At 37.9% G+C, this 17,017-nt stretch overlaps 1 protein-coding gene across 4 annotated transcripts in view; it reads left to right on the top strand.

Annotated features, from left to right (window-relative positions):
* ARL15 (ADP ribosylation factor like GTPase 15) overlaps positions 1 to 17,017 on the top strand; it is a 234,539-nt gene that overhangs the window by 178,535 nt on the left and 38,987 nt on the right. Inside the window, exon 8 of one of the 4 annotated variants that reach the window (XM_065045203.1) lies at positions 2,265 to 17,017. This exon is cut by the window's right edge and continues 16,904 nt beyond it. The exons of the other annotated variants lie outside the window; for them this stretch is intronic. Within the exon in view, the coding sequence (XP_064901275.1) occupies positions 2,265 to 2,387 (123 nt within the window). The 3' untranslated portion in view covers positions 2,388 to 17,017. The remainder of the gene's footprint in view (positions 1 to 2,264) is intronic. 4 annotated transcript variants of the gene reach the window in all.

Below are 17,017 nucleotides of genomic sequence, written 5' to 3'. Positions count from 1 at the left end.
TAAGAAACCTAAATTCTCACATTTTCACTATGTGGATCTAGGTTCTGTGGAGTGTATGTGTGAAGCATAGTCAGACGGAAATTGCTGGTATAATGGCATTTGCCATGAGGAGCAGGAAAAACGAAGCTGTGACCACATGGTGAGATGTCCACCAAAATCATTGGAGTTACTCTAGCTCTTACTAGTGAGTGATTGCCTCCCCTCCTGCTAGGAGGATGGTGATGCCATCTCCAAATCTATATAGGTCTTTGTTCTCCTCTCCCCCCACAACTTCTTCAGATTGTAACTACTGGATAATTCCTTATCTTATTTCTGTATTTTAGAGTTTCTTATTGCTACAGTAGTGTCTTGAGCTTGCCTATGTTTATGTTGGCACATCCTCTCTCCTAATGGCTACTATCTTTGCCAAAAGTATCTGACTTATTTTTAAGATGAAAAAACAATAATCTGTGTTTTTAGTACAAACTTCTTTTCATTCTTGTGAACAAGAAGGAAATGGATTTAACCTTGAACAATATTAAATATCTCTTAGATTATTAATAATTGAAATCAATGGCTATCTATATTTTGCCAGTCTTAACATATTACTTTCTTCTGTCAACTATTTTGTTGGTGAGACTTTTTAACATATTAATTGGGCAACTAGTGAGCCATGCCTAAACATATCGCTATATGCTCTAAGAATAGTGTGTTTGCAGCTTCTGGATTAATTGTACCTGTGAACATGCTACTGGAGGTCTTTTTGGTTGGTACATTGCACCTACTATGTACTGTTTGTTTTTCCATCTTGACTGCCATGTTGGGGTATGGTGGTTAAGAAACTTGGGTTGCTTTCATCTTGGATAAAGTTGAAAAAGTCCCTCAAGTTATGATGTTGAAACAGTTCTTTGTTAAAAAAAAAAAAGAAAAGAAAAAGAAAAAGGAAAACCCCAACTTTTGTTGAAACAGAAATGTGTTGTGAGTACATGGCAGTTTTAATGGTACAATTGTTGAAAAGCTCAGTATTTTCTTTCATTTTATATTGAAAAGATTGTTCTAATGTTCTCTGCATTAAGATCATATTGAAGATGAAACAAATGTATTCAAATAATAATTGAAATGTTACAGTTTGAAACCTAAAAAACTAAAACTGACAACTTTTTCAAACCACTTGGGAATAGTAATTTTGTAGCCAAGACTCCCACAGTCTCAGTTTTTGAATTAGCTGTTATAAAATTTTCAAATGTTGGAACTCACTGGAAAAAAATAAAATAAATAAATTCTACCTTCTGACAATACTGTTTGATGTTCCCACAGTTCTACACTAGATAGTGCATGATCATTATCAAGTAAAATATGTTCAGTGATAGGTATAATTTTGCTTTCCTCTCTGAACCTATACAATCCTTTTTAACTTAGTACAGGGAGGAGATTTTCCGTTTCAGACAAGTTAATTTAAGAGAGTTGGGTTCTGGGTTACAACAGCAGTTATGCTTCCTCTATTCCTGTTATTTCATTCTTCATGCCTTAGAAAATCACAGCAGGGTTTTTTAACTTCAAATTTCCTAATCCCTAAAACAGGCTTTTGGATATTTATCTCAGGAATGTAATGAGAATTCTCATTATCAAAGAAGTCCTTACATGATATTTCTTTCTTTATTATTGTTATTAATGTCACAAGTGAGATTTTCCTTTAAAATAAATATCCTTTGTGGAATTGTTTTTGAACATGGTTTCCTAAGAAAACAAAGCCCATGTGATGGTGTTTTCTGCATGTGTCTGCCAGCCTGTGTGCCCTACTAGCAATAACTTTTGAGTCTTGTCCAACTTCAACATCTCTGAGCACTCTCCTGAAAAACAAGTTCACTCCACGATCAACAGCAAAGAATCAGTGCAGGACACAAATCTGTGTTTTACAAGAAACTGAGTTTTACTCATTCAGCTACTTAGGAAACCACTTGTTTCTTCTGTAACATTAAATTGTTTCTTTTCCAAGTTGGGAAGGAGTGTTCTTCATTTAAACGGATTCTTACATGACTTTGTCTTGATCCAGGCTGGATTGTTTTGATGGGGAACTGTGAGATGATGGTCTTGGTTCTCATACAGGTGTGCAAGCTGGGGGATCTGGCTTTGTTTTTATGTAGAATTTGTATTATTGCTATTGCAAATTTTCCTGTATGATATGTCTTGAAATTGTGGACACTTGTCTGATGTTAGTGACTGTATCATTCTTTGGCTCTTTTGATTTTTAAAAGTTATTTTAGATTTTCTGTAATTTATTTCAGGGTGTGTTAGTGGATATTGTGACCAAGATTGTCTATTGTCTCCAGCATGATTGGCAAGCCACTGACATTCCCATCCTTGCAAGCTCAGTGATTCAGCCATACCTGTCTCCAGGCTTCGACTGAAAGCTGGACGGAGAAGAGGCGCATTTCTCCTTTGAATTATGTTTACCTTCCCCTTTTCAGTTCAGCGTATCCCCCACCTCTGTCCCGGAGAAGCCGGGAGAGTTATGCCGGTCTCTAGTTATCTTACATAATCGTTGTTTACCAGTTTTGTCTCTTTTTTGAAAAAGCTTTACCCTAAATGTCCTGGTCCTTCCACCTTGACAAGGGTAGTATTTCCCATACGCCCCTGCCTTCTCCAGGGGTGTCTGCAGTGGCGGCCAGGCAGACTGCAACCCGCCCTGCTCCTCCTTCTAAACTGCACTTTGTTGCCTGTCTTTGCTGCAGCCGATGGGCTTTCCTTAAAAAGGAAGTGCTCGTATTATTATGGGGACACTATTTTAATCCACTAGCCAAAATATTTTTTAAATGATCGTTTGGAGCCTGCCGAAAAATAATTTGTCTGTCTTTGAAAACCAAAGAATATTTATTTAAAATATGTTTAAAATTTGCTACACTATCAGTGAAAAATAGGAGTAGGACTTTCAGACTCCACTTAGTGCTGTCCTGAATCTTTTATTCACCAAATTACCAAATATGATGTGTTCAGTCATTTATTTTGAGTTTTGAAACTGAAATAGCACAGAGTGGTAAGTAGTGGGATCTGTTAGGAGAGTTTAGGGAACTTTTTTTTGTTTTAGCCGATGTCTGCAGTACAGCAAAGGTCTCATCAGGTCTGGAGTCCTCAGGCATACTGTCTCTGTTTCTTCTCATTTCATTTGTTAGCACCTGACAGGAATATTTCCACAACTTTTTGAGTTATCAGTTATGTTCATAAGGATATAGGTAAAGGCTTTTTATTAAAATTTTATCATTTGACTCTAACTTTGAGGATGTGTTTCCAAGATACTGTTGTTCAGTGGAAAGTAACCTCTTTCTTTTACATGTGTGCTGCTTGCAGGCCAGGCACTGAATCCAGGCTGTGCTTAGCACTTCCGTCTCAGGCTTGTTCTGTTTGGTTTGGTTTTGTTAATTTTCCACCAGAGCTAAAATGCCAATGTTTTGTCTAGTAGGAAAAGTGTTACGAGCTTCTGCATGGAAAAGTATGTCTTATTTTGTTTATACATATAGGTTTTATGGATTATTTCCTCCTTTATCTACCATCTGTTGTTGACTCCTATTCTTGCTGGAGGTTCTTCCCCTCCAACCATCTCAAATATTTCCTTTTTTAGCAAAATACATTGTGCAGCCCTTTTTTTGTGTGTGTGTGACCCTCAAGAATCCAGTCTGTTGTTCAGTGTGTTTGCCACTTGGATAACAAAAAATGTTTTAATAAAAACGACCAAAGTATTAAAAAATAAGTATATTGCTTTAGATACCTGACCTATTCTGAGTGCCTAACGTCTTCTGCTGAAACTAGAAGTGGTTTTATTTTTAAAGAGTCAAAATCAGATATCCATGGAAGCAAGTGGGAAGTGTTTTGTATTCACTAAGAAAAAGCAAGTCACTGATTCCCGAATTCATTTCTGAGTTCCATAGAATAAAGTGTGAAATAAGATCTTAATACATCTAGTTTTGCTTATGTAACTTAGAACATAAACTAGGTATTTTGAGGGCAGAAATACAAATTTGAAAATGAAAATTATCTGCATGTCATGAAATCTTTTGAGTTTTTTATTTCTCTCCTTTTTCATTCTGTCATTTAAATGGGTATATTTTTATGTGACATAGTATTAAGCATACATGGATGTAAGTATTTCACACTATTGCAAAGAAAAAATGTAAATTTGAAAAGAAATCTGTAGTTACAAAAACAAAACTCACCGTTTCAATGTAAATTCATTCATTGATTCCAATTCATTGCATTAGAACGTCAAACCCAGAAGCTGTTTTTTTATTAATATCTTCACACATTGATAGCTCTGACATAAATATAACTCTGATTATCAAGAGTGTAGTGTATATTAAATCTTCCTTCCTGTTATATCAGACGTGCTTTTGAATTCTCATGTATGGGATCTCTTTTTTGTCATAGCTCTATCCTTTACAGTAATGTTAGTAAAATAGCCATAATGAAGGCTGTTGATTTGACTGAGGATTAGATATTGCTACTGGAAGAGATGCTTTAAAGCTGCACTAGACATTGTATTTCAACAGCAGAGAGGCTGAATGTGGCTTCAGTTACTCTTAGCACTGGTGAGTGGTCACATTGCTGGTCAAAGAAAACATAATTATCAGAGGAATAAGTCTTAAACTGGGATGGTGAAGTATTTTTTTATCGAGTTACAATAAACTAACAAAAAGGAGGCTTGTTTTGTGGAATGGCAGAGTTACCTTCTAATATCTGTGCTGGTGGGTGAGTGCCTGGTAAGTTGGTTGTTTCTGTGGGTGGGTCCAAGCTCCATCGGGCCACAGTCATCAAATACTACCAAGGTTTACCAAAAGCACATAAACAGACATGTAAAAGGTCAGCCCTGGGTCAATACAGACAAGCAATGTCAAAAAGTATGTGGAATCTGAATGGGTGTATAATATTGCAGGAATTCCTCTTATTTTTAAGCTATTTTATGGCTTTTTGAGTATTCAGGTGTGTAAAGATAACGGTCTAGAGAGTGTTACTATAATATATGAGCAGAGACAACTTTTTATGGCTAGTTCTTCATTTATTGGCATATTGTCTTCTCAACTTGCTAGGTCAGTGTCTACAATCAGTAAGGACTGTTTGAGGGAACTTTATATGTTTTACAAAAAGACAGGTATGTAAGCACGAAGGGCCAGTGCGGGCCAACTACTAGTTGGTTTGCGTCCCCTGAGACCTTCCTATGAACTTCTGCTGAAGTACTGCTCAAGTTACTACTTTTTGGATTCACTGTTGAGTGACTGACAGGAAAAGCCAAACAATGCCAAAAAGAGAACAGGAAAAAATATATCCACAGACTACCTTTTTCTTTTGTCCATGTGACTTCAGTAAGGTTTAGACAAGCTTAAACATCATTTATATCCCCTCAAATTCTCTCTTCTAGTGAGGCAGGCAAAGACAAACACAATTACTGAGTTGGAGGACTCTTAAAATGTCTTTGATACAAGATGCTTTCTACTTACTGAAAGAGTTAAATTTAAATAAGTTAATTTCTTTCACATAGTGGAAAAAATAAAGCCATCATTTAAAAAAAAAAAAAAAATAAAAAAAATCCCAAAACACGAGGACTCTCCTGCCCTCCCAGCCCCCAGAAAATCATTAAAGAGTTCAGGGTGATGAACTCAGTGGTGATTGTCCAAAAGTCAAGACCAAGCAGGAGCTATCGGTGGCTTTTTTATTCACTTTTCCTGTGAACACTGGGGCAGTTCTTTTAAAGCAACAAAAGAATTGGCACTCATTCTTTCAGAAAGCTATTGCAGAAGATACATTGAAGAAAAATTGAGAAATTAGAGGCATTAGAGAAGATCACAAGAATCTGACCATGCTTCAGAGGCAGTGAAAATACTGAGATGACAGACATGTGGCACAAAGAGACCTGGAAGTGAAGAATAAATTTCTTCTGAACAGTTCTCTCTATATGAGGGGAAAAAAAACCCTCAGTGTGTTTCCACTTAGTTTTGCAAACCATCTTGTTCCTGTAGTAGCAGACTAGAAGTTACACCTGAGCAAGAGATAGGACTAAGACAAATAGCTGCTCTTTATCAAAATGATGCTGATAACCCTAAAGTGACTGTTATAGCTGTAAAACCTTACAAGTTATCCCCAAAACTTATCGGTAGCTCTTCTCTCTCAGTGTCTACTGGTAACAACAACAGGAATTTGGTATTTTATCAGCTGTCAAAAAGAAATCCAGTTAAGCACAAAAGGCTTTCAGAAGGAACACCTTAATATTTGTTTTTTAATGTTTTATGAAACTCCACGGTTTGTCCCTGTGGGAGCTACAAAGTAGTGTATATTGTAAGTACAAGAATTTACTCCACCAGTGTTAGGTAGAGGTGTGTGCTATTGGGGAGCTGTCTCTATCATTACGTTTATGTGAGGGTCTGTTCTCATCCTGTAGCTTTTTTTAGTCACAAGGTAACATAAAGGTCAGATAACACAACTGAAATTTCCTAAGGGATTTCTAATTGCTACTAATGACAACTTAGAGGTCTGGGCCTGAAACAGGCAAGCTTTTGTGTGTGAAGGTGACTTCATTAGGAAATGAGAAACCTTGATGCTTCTCCAGATCAGGGTGCTGCTTTGATTCCTTTAATAGTATATCCAAATCTGACATCCTGGTCTTAATCTTTTGCTTGATTACACTCATGTCATTAACATTTTATTGAATAATTTGGCTAGAAATAACTTCACTTTGGTACACAAATATATGTAATCATGAAATATATTGCACTGAATAATTTTATTACATGTTATGATATTCAAGGATGAAATATTTTGCAAATACTACTCCTTCCATTAAGAATAATGTGGCTTGTGATATTCCATTAGTCCTGCAGTTCAACCATATCAACCACAGCTGTACTAAATGAACAGAGCACTTCCACTTAACAATTTCTATGCAAGTTAGGTGGTTGTTTTTGTAAGGTGTTATGATATGTAAAGAGGTGTCTGCTCCAGTATTTTGCCTTAATGCTTAATTTCTTTGCCTCTATAGACTTAAAACAGACCCTTTATATTGCTTTAATATACTTTTGCATGTATTATAAAGACTCCCACACACGCATCAGTTCAACATTCCAGCAAGGCAGCTGATTTTAAAAAAATGTTGTGAAACAAGTTGAAACTGGTTGGCACATATCTGAAGAAAGAAATCAAATAAAACTGGCAACTAAAGAGAAAGGGAAGTTGATATTGGCACTTCATCACAGAGGTCTCTAGGTAAAACATATGCAAAAGCCCTTAAAATGTAGTTCTACTTTGAAAAGTGACTATGTAAAAATGTCACCTTACTCAACAGATTTATTCCTCATATGTACTCAGTGTTGCGTCTTCTTGTCCTTATAATAAAATAAGTTGTGGGGTTTTTTTCTCTTGCATTTCCTTTTAACTCTACGGTATCAACACAAACCTAGCTTGTATTTTGACATTTGTATTACCCAAATTCAGTTGGTCACTTGACACAGTTTGCAAAAGATCTCAGGGAATGTGCAGGTTCTCTGATAGCTGGACAGCAACAAAAGATCGTACTTAATCTTTCAAGTTCCAGCCTGAGTTTTAACTACTAGTACTTTAGATTTCATGTCTCCTCTTTTATCTTACTGAATTTTAAGTTACCCTTGTTTCTTTGATAGTAATGCTCAGATTAGAGTTTAGCTTCAGTGGGCTAGTATTTCATGACAGAGCATAGAAAATGTACTCTTGGAATTTAAGCCCACGATTGCAAATGGAGTAAATCAGATCTAAAGAGCATAGTGTAGAAAGGAGGAGCCAGTCAGCTATTTCTAGAATTAATTTCTACGTCAAGAAGATACTTTTATGTACAACTGATACAAGTAACGCTTATGTTACTTAAATACTGGGGTTTTTTAAAGATCTAAAATGTGGTACTGAAAGTAGGTTTTTGGTCTTGTCCTTTTGCCCGAAGTGTAAAGATGCTCAGAAGAGTTTTTTATTAATATAATTAACATTTTGCAGGATTCATTTTGTCAAGATGCGGGGCTTTTGTATCCTTTTATCATGATAGGAATGCTGTCTGTATAATTATGCTCGATTACCTACTTCTTATGCCCCTGAACTGATCTTGCCCTAGTGCGGATATTCACTTGTCTATCTACTTAACCTGTCTGTGTGCTTACTTAAGTTTCTTACCCTTAGTAGATGTAAAGTAGCACTGAAACTTGCAAATAAATGAGAGGTATCTAACTATGTGTTAGTCAGCACTCTTAGCATCTAATTATCAGTATTATTTGTAAATATGATTACTTGTCTTCCAGTCAGTTTGTGTTTCTTTTGCTATTTTTATTTGTTTTATTGGTCCTTGTATGGTAGTTACTTCCCTTTTAAGCTGTGCGAAAAACGACAAAAACATGTCCAGAACTGTCCTCAGTTGCACAAAAAATAACAGACACGAAGAATTCCAAGCTGGACAAGTGGCAAAAGTGCTATTAGAGCACTTTGATAAGCTCTGAGTTTAAAACTTGAGGTTAAAATACTGCATGAGTATAAACATTGCTATTTTCAGTCCTGATTATTGGGAAACAGGATGTCCCAAGAATTTTGAGTTGCTTCAAATAAATAAGCAAGGTGAAGATAGGTGAATTAGGGGGTTTTGTTGTGGGTATTTTTTCACAAAGGATTTCTGAATGGTTTTAGATCCTGTAAGCATTGACACACTGACTGCCACAATGCAAACGTGCTTGGGTGATACCACAACTCCTGATGGGTTCAAAATTGCCTGGAGAGTGTTGGAAAGGCTTACAGATTTATTTTATGATATTCTAAAAAGCTGAAACTTAACCAAAATTACTGGGTTTTTTTGTTTGGTTTTTTTTTTAGTGTTTTAAATGTGCAAGTTGGGGTGGTGTGACAAATACTATTCTTCACATCTTTCTCATTTTAGTGTTATGACCCTGGAAGCGTACCTAGAAGCGTATTCGTCTCCTTGGGTGATCGCATGATGAGATGAGCTAAAAAGCCGCACGCTTCCACCAAGCTTGAGAAAAATGGCAGTGAAGCAGTTGTATGCTCAGTAGAGGACATTGGCCTTAGCACCTTTTCTTTTTGTCTTTTAGTGACGTGCTTATACTCAGCAGTTTGCTGCTGATCCAAGCCACCATTTCAGTTAATGAAAGGAGCCATCTACAAGCAGAACACTTTTCTCAGATATGCCTTTTATCCTAGTCCATTTTTCTTGCAGCTTCAAGAAGGTTTTCTGGTTAATGTGTGTGCACTGAAAGAGGCCTCTATGTGCTCATCTCTCCCTTTTCTGTTCTTGTGATACAATAGCAGTTTGTTTGTGAAGTACTTTGGGATAAATGTGCGGGTTATTCATGTACATAGCCCACGCTTTAAATGTATTTTCTGACCCAGAATCATTGAATGTCCTGAGTTGGAAGGGACCCGCAAGGATTGAGTCCAACTCCTGTTACTGTTGTCCAGTCTCTTCTTGGGGCTGTGACGCCTCTCTGGGGAGCCTGTTCCAGTGCTCCACCACCCAATGGGGGAAGAACCTTTTCCTAATGTCGAACATAAACCTCGCCGGCACATCTTCCCACCATTCCTTCAAGTTCTGTCGTTGGTCACCAGAGAGAAGGGACCAGCACCTGCCCCTCCCCCTCCCCTTGTGAGGAAGCTGCAGCTGCCATGAAGTCTCCCATCAGTCTCCTCCAGGCTGAACAAACCAAGTGACTTTAGCCACTCCTCATACGGCTTCCTCTCCAAACCCTTCACCGACTTCATAGCCCTCTTCTGGATGCTCTCCAGTAGCTTTATATCCTTTTTATCCTGTGTTGCCCAGAACTGCACACAGTGCTCCAGATGAGGCCGCACCAGTGCGGAGCAGAGCGGGACAATCACCTCCCTGCCCGGCTGGCAATGTTGTGCTCGACACACCCAGGACACGGTTGCCCTCTTGGCTGCCAGGGCACACTGTTGGCTCATGTTCAACTTGCCATTGACCAGAACCCTCAGATCCTTCTCTGTGGAGCTGCTTTCCAGCATCTCATCCCCCAGCCTGTATGTACAGCCCGGGTTGCTGTGTCCCAGGTGCAAAATCCAGCACTTGCCCTTGTTAAACTTCATGCAGCTGATGATTGCCCAGTTCTGCAATTTGTCCAGATCCCTCTGCAGGGCCTCTCTGCCCTCAAGAGTGTCAACAGACCTGGCTTTCTGTTTATTTGATGTTGAGAATACACAAGAGAATTCATGACAGTCATGACCTTCCTTTTTTTCAGTTGAAATAAAAAACTACATCTGGTGAAAATTTTCTAATCTGATGCTTGTTACCATGGCAACCTAAAGTATGGCTTTGTGTGTGTACTCTAAGCTGACTTGAGATGCTAACGTTAACGAAAATATGTTAAATAACTTTGCTTCCATCTTCCCTGCAGTTTCTCTTCCAGCCTTCTGATGCCTAACACTTACTTTTGGATAGTACCTGATTGTACCTCAGAGAAACAGGAGTGTTGCGCCCATCTTTCAGCTCCAGGTGTTTGAATTCTCAGTGAATGAAGTCCATGAGTTACGAGTTATGAGTCATTGTAGTGATTACATAAATGCCACCTGAAGTGCCTCGTCTGTTATACAGATTGTCAAATCAGCTGATCTAATGATCTGTCTGAACTGTAAACCCGTGCACTGCAGTCTTAGTTGGCGTGTCAACGCTTTAGGGTTTTTACATATTCAATTCAGTAATATCAAAAGTCTGACATGTTTTGATACACTGGACTTCCATGGGTCTCAGAGAGAGATTGTCACACACAGGTTTTAGGGGAGGTTTTTTTTTTCATTGTAATGTGGGATCTGTCATGCCTGTGCCAAAAATCTGTTGATTGAATTTCTGTTGCCAGTGCCTTGAATTGGGGGCGGGGGGAAACTCAAAATAAAAGCATATGTCAGAGAATTTAGAATTTAGATGTAAATGCCAGCTTCTTATGATGGCCATAGGCATTATCTGTCTGTAGAACAATCTACACCCACCACCTTGAGTTACTATGACGTGCATATTTTTCAAACAAGGTATGATATTAGCAGGTAGAGGGTTATTCTCTAATTTTTGTGTCCACTTTAGCGTCATAGAAAGAGACTTGGCAAAACAGTCCCCTGTAAAGACTGGAGAGTGATGATTATGTCCTTTCTGTTCATAATAAATGCATCATACTGTTTTTCTAGCTACTTTCAGCTCTTCAAAAACAACTAAAACTGATAGCAATTAATTATCTTGAGCTGTGCTAAAGTAATGCTACTAGTAATTACTGCAGATTATTTTCTTCCAATGTGCTATCTGGAAACTGTTTTTTGGTTTATACTGTTGATTTCAATAGATATTGGGGAAGGAAGGAAAGGAAGGAAGGAAAGAAGGAAGGAAAGAGGAAGGGGGGGAGGGAGAATACTCTGTTGGGTACAAGTGTGTACTAGCTTAAGTTAAGCCTACAAAGGCCTGAAGTAATTGCCAGGGTGTTAAATCGGAAAAAAAAAAAAAAAGTATAGGTATATAGTACTAGCTCCTGAGAATATGCACAATTTTCAACTATTTATCTTTTCTATTAGCTCTAAGCTTGGTGGTATAATTTCTAGCTCTGATTTACTTCTATCAGCTATGCATTTAGATTTGGTCCATATTTCCTTATGGTAGAGAGGCTAAATGCTATATTTACTAGTATACTTGGCAATGTTTCCCCAGGGATGAGGATGCCTTGAAAATATATGAAAATTACCTAAACTAAACAATGTTCTGAATCTTGAAAAGCAGCCACTGATAGTCAGCCCCTGATTCAGAGGAAATTCAAAGTGTGGTAGTAATATTTGAACTATAAGGACTTGTAGGCAAACAATGTTTTATGTGTTGAAACTGCTTTTGATTTTTAACTACAGGCAGGTAAGCTCTTCCAGTGTGTGGGCGCTCTTGTGTATGCTACCTTTAGTTTTTGCAGCTTCCTTCACTCTGTACCCAGTTGATTCCCTTGAAACCATAGGAAATTCATATCTCATCACCAACTATGTTCTTGAAATACAGGTATCCATTCTTGCTTACATGCCCTAGTAGTGCTGCAGTCTGGTAATCTTACATTTTGTATGTTTGCTTCCTTAAGTAATTGCAGCTTTTGTTTGTTTGTTTGTTTGTTTCCTCAAATCAACAGGTTTAGATTTGTTGTATATTAAATGGCTTAATATTTAGTCAGGAATTATAAGTACTATTATAGTTTCACTTTGAGACTTCAGATTTAAATTCCTACTCTTCCTCTGCAAGATACTTTTCTAGGAAAGGACTGTGCCATTACAGATGTATTTAATGTGCACATCAAATACTGTGAATGGAATTGCTATTGAATATAGGCACATTTTTTTAATGCAATACAGAGTTATATCTTCTTTCTCTCTTGCAATGTGTTAATTTAAATGACATTTCATTGTAGTCTGAGATAAATATTGTATCTGTCTGCTACTTTAACTTCTGTTTCAGTATTCCTAATTATTACAAAACCATTTGCTACTACTACAAATTGTACTGAGCTTTGTAGTTTGTATTTTATTTACTATTTTACCAATAATGCCATGGTCACACGTTGAACTTTTTACAGTTTTTTAATCTTTACAGTTGAAATAGCTTTTCGTTTTTCTAAAATCTCAAGTGTGATGTTTTTATACAAAAGTAGAGCCTCAGATGTTTGCATGCCAGTACTTTGTCCCCTGTCATCTATGTGTTGATTGGAGGGATTTTGCTTTTTAAATTGTTACTATTTCTATTTACTTTTTTTGTTAACGGATTATATTGATAACTAAAGACTGGCACTCAGAAAGTAAGTGGTAAACTTCTGGAAGTTTGAGGATTATTTTCCTAGTGGATAACATGAGGCTCAAAAGCCTTTCTTCCTACAGAGGCTCAGATGTTATTAATGACCAGGTACAAATGATCTACGTTCTCTTATGCATTTTAGTTGATCTTATTCAGAACTGTGCTTAGATTTACACGTCCACCTTCGTTATTGGGGCCAGGATGTTTGCAGTCACTATTTCTTTTAAAAATAGTCTCTCCACGCTGTTCACCTCCCTAGAATAATTTACATCTGGATATAGTATTGGACTGAAGTTGAACTTTTCTTACTGAACAGATTTGAGACATGTCTTCTTAGTTTTATTTACTGGTAGTGTCTGAATTTTTTAGCTGAAAAAATTAGTCAGGAGAACATGTAAAATGTAAAGAGGAAATAGCTTTATGCAGAGGCTTAAGAAAGAAGAAAGATATGACTAAAACTGAGGGGGGGAGGATTGCACAATTAACATGTGGTAAGCTTGTACTTTTAAGTATGTAGAAACAACAATGTCATGAAAGTGAGTAATCCCTTTACAGGCTGTCCAAAAGATGTTGATAATATATGGAGATGGTGGAAAAGTGGGAAGGATCAAATAGAAAGAAAAATGTGGAAGAAAATATGATGGGCTTTCTGGGACATGTAAGTGTAGATTTTAGATCTGGTAGATGTAATTGGGAAGTATGAAAGTGTAGATAAAACTGAAGTACTAACTTGTGGGGAGATGGGGGGGAAGAGATATATAGAGATCTGGCTGATACCTTCAAAAGGGAAAAACAAGCAGAAGGAAAACTGATTAAAAACTCAATTGAGGTATTACTGCTTAATAATGGAAGGAGAGACATACAGAAGGTTGACTCTCTTCATGGATATGCAAACCCAAGAAAACAAACTTTAAAATTGTTAAAAAACACATTAGCAGACAAAAAAGTTGGAAACAGGAAAGGAAGATGAGCAATCTGCAGATGCTACATTAAAAATGAGAAGATGAGAAAAACCCTTGAAGGAAACATTTCATAAGGTACAGACTTCTAATGGACTTGAGTCTTACAGTTGATCTGAGGATTATCTGGGGATTTTTCATATTTAAAGTGTGTACACTGTTACATCCCTCTGTGGATTCTCCAGTTTCTAATGAGGTTTGGATCTTGGCTGCATTATTTTAGAGAGTGGGCCCATTAATGGGATTACAGTCCTTTGCGCACTTGTTCATTTTCTTGAGACTCAGAGGTTTAATATGTTGAAGCCACATGTCCTCTGCCAAATTACTATGGGGATAGAGTCAGATAAATGAAGTGCATCAAGCCTCCTTTCTGCTGAAAAGAGAGAGGAAGACAACTAATTTGTTTTAGATCCTTATCACAGAACCTTTTCTAAGAGTTCACGGACTGGCATTTCAAAGAAACTATTGGTTGATGTAAATTGTGAAGCCGTGAGAATGTTGGTCCATGCACCCCACAGGTACACAGCACAAGTATACCTTCTGTGTTTGACAGTAGAAAAATGCATGAAAGCATTTAGGAGCTGTGATAAGTTCTGTTTTGGTTGAGAAAAAAAGGCTATGGCTGTGAGTGTTGTAAAATCAATTTTTTTACACATCTAGGTTACATAATTATTTATTTAAATACTACAGAGAACTGACTCCAGAAAATAACATATTGTAAAGTTTCCAGCAGAGATTGTGCATGGGAAAGTTAAGGTGAATCACAGAACCACAGAATGGTTGGGGTTGGAAGGGACCTCTGGAGATCATCTAGTCCAGCCCACCTGCTAAAGGAGGTTCACCTTGAGCAGATTGCACAGAAATGTGTCCAGTCAGGTTTTGAATATCTCTGAAGGAGATTCCACAGTCTCTCTGGGCAGCCTGTTCCAGTGCTCTGTCACCCTCAAAGTAAAGAGGTTTCTCCTCATATTCAGGTGGAACATCCTGTGCTTCAGTCTGTGCCTGTTGTCCCTCATTCTGTTGTTGGGCACCACTGAAAGGAGTCTGGTCCCATCCTCTTGACATCCACCCTTGAGACATTTATAAGCATTGATGAGATCCCCTCTCAGCCTTTTCTTCTCCAGGCTGAACAGACCCAGCTCTCTCAGTCTCTCCTCATAAGAAAGGTGCTCTAGGCCTCTAATTATCTTCATTAGCTCTCTGCTGGACTCCCTCCAGTAATTCCTTATCCTTCTTAAACTGGAAAGCCCAGAACTGGACACAGAACTCCAGATGTGGCCTCACCAGGGCAGAGCAGAGGGGGAGGATCACCTCCCTCAACCTGCTGGTCACACTCTTCTTAATGCACTCCAGGATAGCACTGGCCTTCTTGGCCACAAGGTCACATTGTCAACCTGTTGTCGACCTTCTCTGCGGTGCTGCTTTCCAGCAGGTCGGCCCCTAACCTGTACTGGTACCTGGGGTTATTCCTTCACAGGTGCAGGACCCCACACTTGCCCTTGTTAAACTTCATTAGGTTCTTCTCTGCCCAGTCCTCCAGCCTGTCCAGGTCTCACTGAACAGCAGCACAGCCTTCTGGTGTGTCAGCCATTCCTCCCAGTTTGGTATCATCAGCAAACTTGCTGAGGTTGCACTCAGTCTCTTCATGCAGGTCATTGATGAACAGGTTGAACAGGACTGGACCCAGTACTGACCCCTGGGGAACCTCACTAACTACAGGTATTCAACCAGACTTTGATCACAACCTTTTGAGCTCTGCCATCCAGCCAGCTCATGAAACATGCAAAAATTCTCTACTCTTATACCATGGGGACATGCACTCATAATAAAGAAAAAATATGATGCAGGAAAGAAAGAGAGAAAGATAGATGTAGATACTTCGTTGTACTGGAGCAAATGTAAACACTAATGTAATTAATATCATGGAAGGACATGAAATATACCTTGTAAGTGAAGTAAAAGAAAAGAATGGTTGAAGACTCACACCAAGAAAAACCTTAATTGTTGGCAAAATAGATGTATATTTATGGTAAATACACTGGTAGGCAGGTAATTCTTGGATAGAATAAAAGGTAGGCAATTAAAACAAGTAGAACAGGAAGTACCTTACAAAGACAAACTAGAAAGCAGTGTGAATAACTGCTCATGTAAATCTCTTGGAGGAAAAATTGGGGCAGTGTACTTTGAGCTAGTGCAGGATTGCATTCTTAGTTCAGTGGTCTAGACAGCTGGAGGCCATTCAAGACTGCAGCCAATTAAACAAATTAAGTATGAGACATAGGATGCAAAGATTAAAGTTAATTATGAAAAGAAATGGATGAAGCAGATTGTATAGATGGAATTTCTTCATTGCGTCTCATCCATCGAGCCTCATAGTGTGGTTGTTACTTCCAGCCAGCCATTCTGTGGTTGTTTTGCTTAGATGGCACATCTAGTTTGATCTGCTGTCTGAAAGATAACAGACTGCCCGTCTCAAGTGTCTGGAAAGCAGCTACTGCATTGAAGGTGTGAAGCAGATGCGTGAATATTAGTTAGCACTGTGCAGAGTATGATCCAACCTTGCACAGCTAGTTTGACTGTTATTCTACAAAAACACGGGTTTGTTCTCCTTCAGAGGAACTCTCTTTGAGAAAATCTGCAAGGCATCTTTTGAGCAGTTTTGCTAATTACATATTTGGGGTATCTATGGCAGAAGCTGAGAGAGCAAATTAACATCTACCTCTAACCAGAACAAGAATACTGAGATGAGAGTAACTTAACAAGTAGTGGGGAATTACAAAATAATATCCCAAAGCAATCTCTGTAAATATTCTAGAACCTTACATACTAGCTTTCTTAATCAGATGTGGCAGTGTCTTAAGTTCTGATCCTATCATACAGTACTTTGTATATAGAGATTTCTAACGGGTGTCTTCATTTTTCCCATCGTTATTTGCTACAGCAATGATTTTTATTGTAAGTCTGAACAGTCTGTTTTAGTTGAAAGTTTAATTTAAAATATAATGTGGGATTGTAATTTAATTGAAATATAATAATTGGGAATAAACCTTAGATGAAAGAGAATTTAAAGGGTTAGAATCTAACTGGATATAATTCAAACATTTTAAAAAGGAAAAAAAAATTAATTAGGGACAACCAACGTGCATTTATTAGAAGGCTAGCCTGCTTAGAATGTTGAGATGGCCAACAAAGAAAGCTGAATAGATGTTTATTTTGACTTGCAAAAAGAATGTTAGAAATTAATCACATCCAATACCGT

Source organism: Columba livia, chromosome Z, assembly GCF_036013475.1.
Source record: "Columba livia isolate bColLiv1 breed racing homer chromosome Z, bColLiv1.pat.W.v2, whole genome shotgun sequence".
Classification (NCBI taxonomy): Eukaryota; Metazoa; Chordata; class Aves; order Columbiformes; family Columbidae; genus Columba; species Columba livia.
Note: the sequence above shows the minus strand (reverse complement) of the source record. Positions and strands in the feature narration are given on the sequence as shown.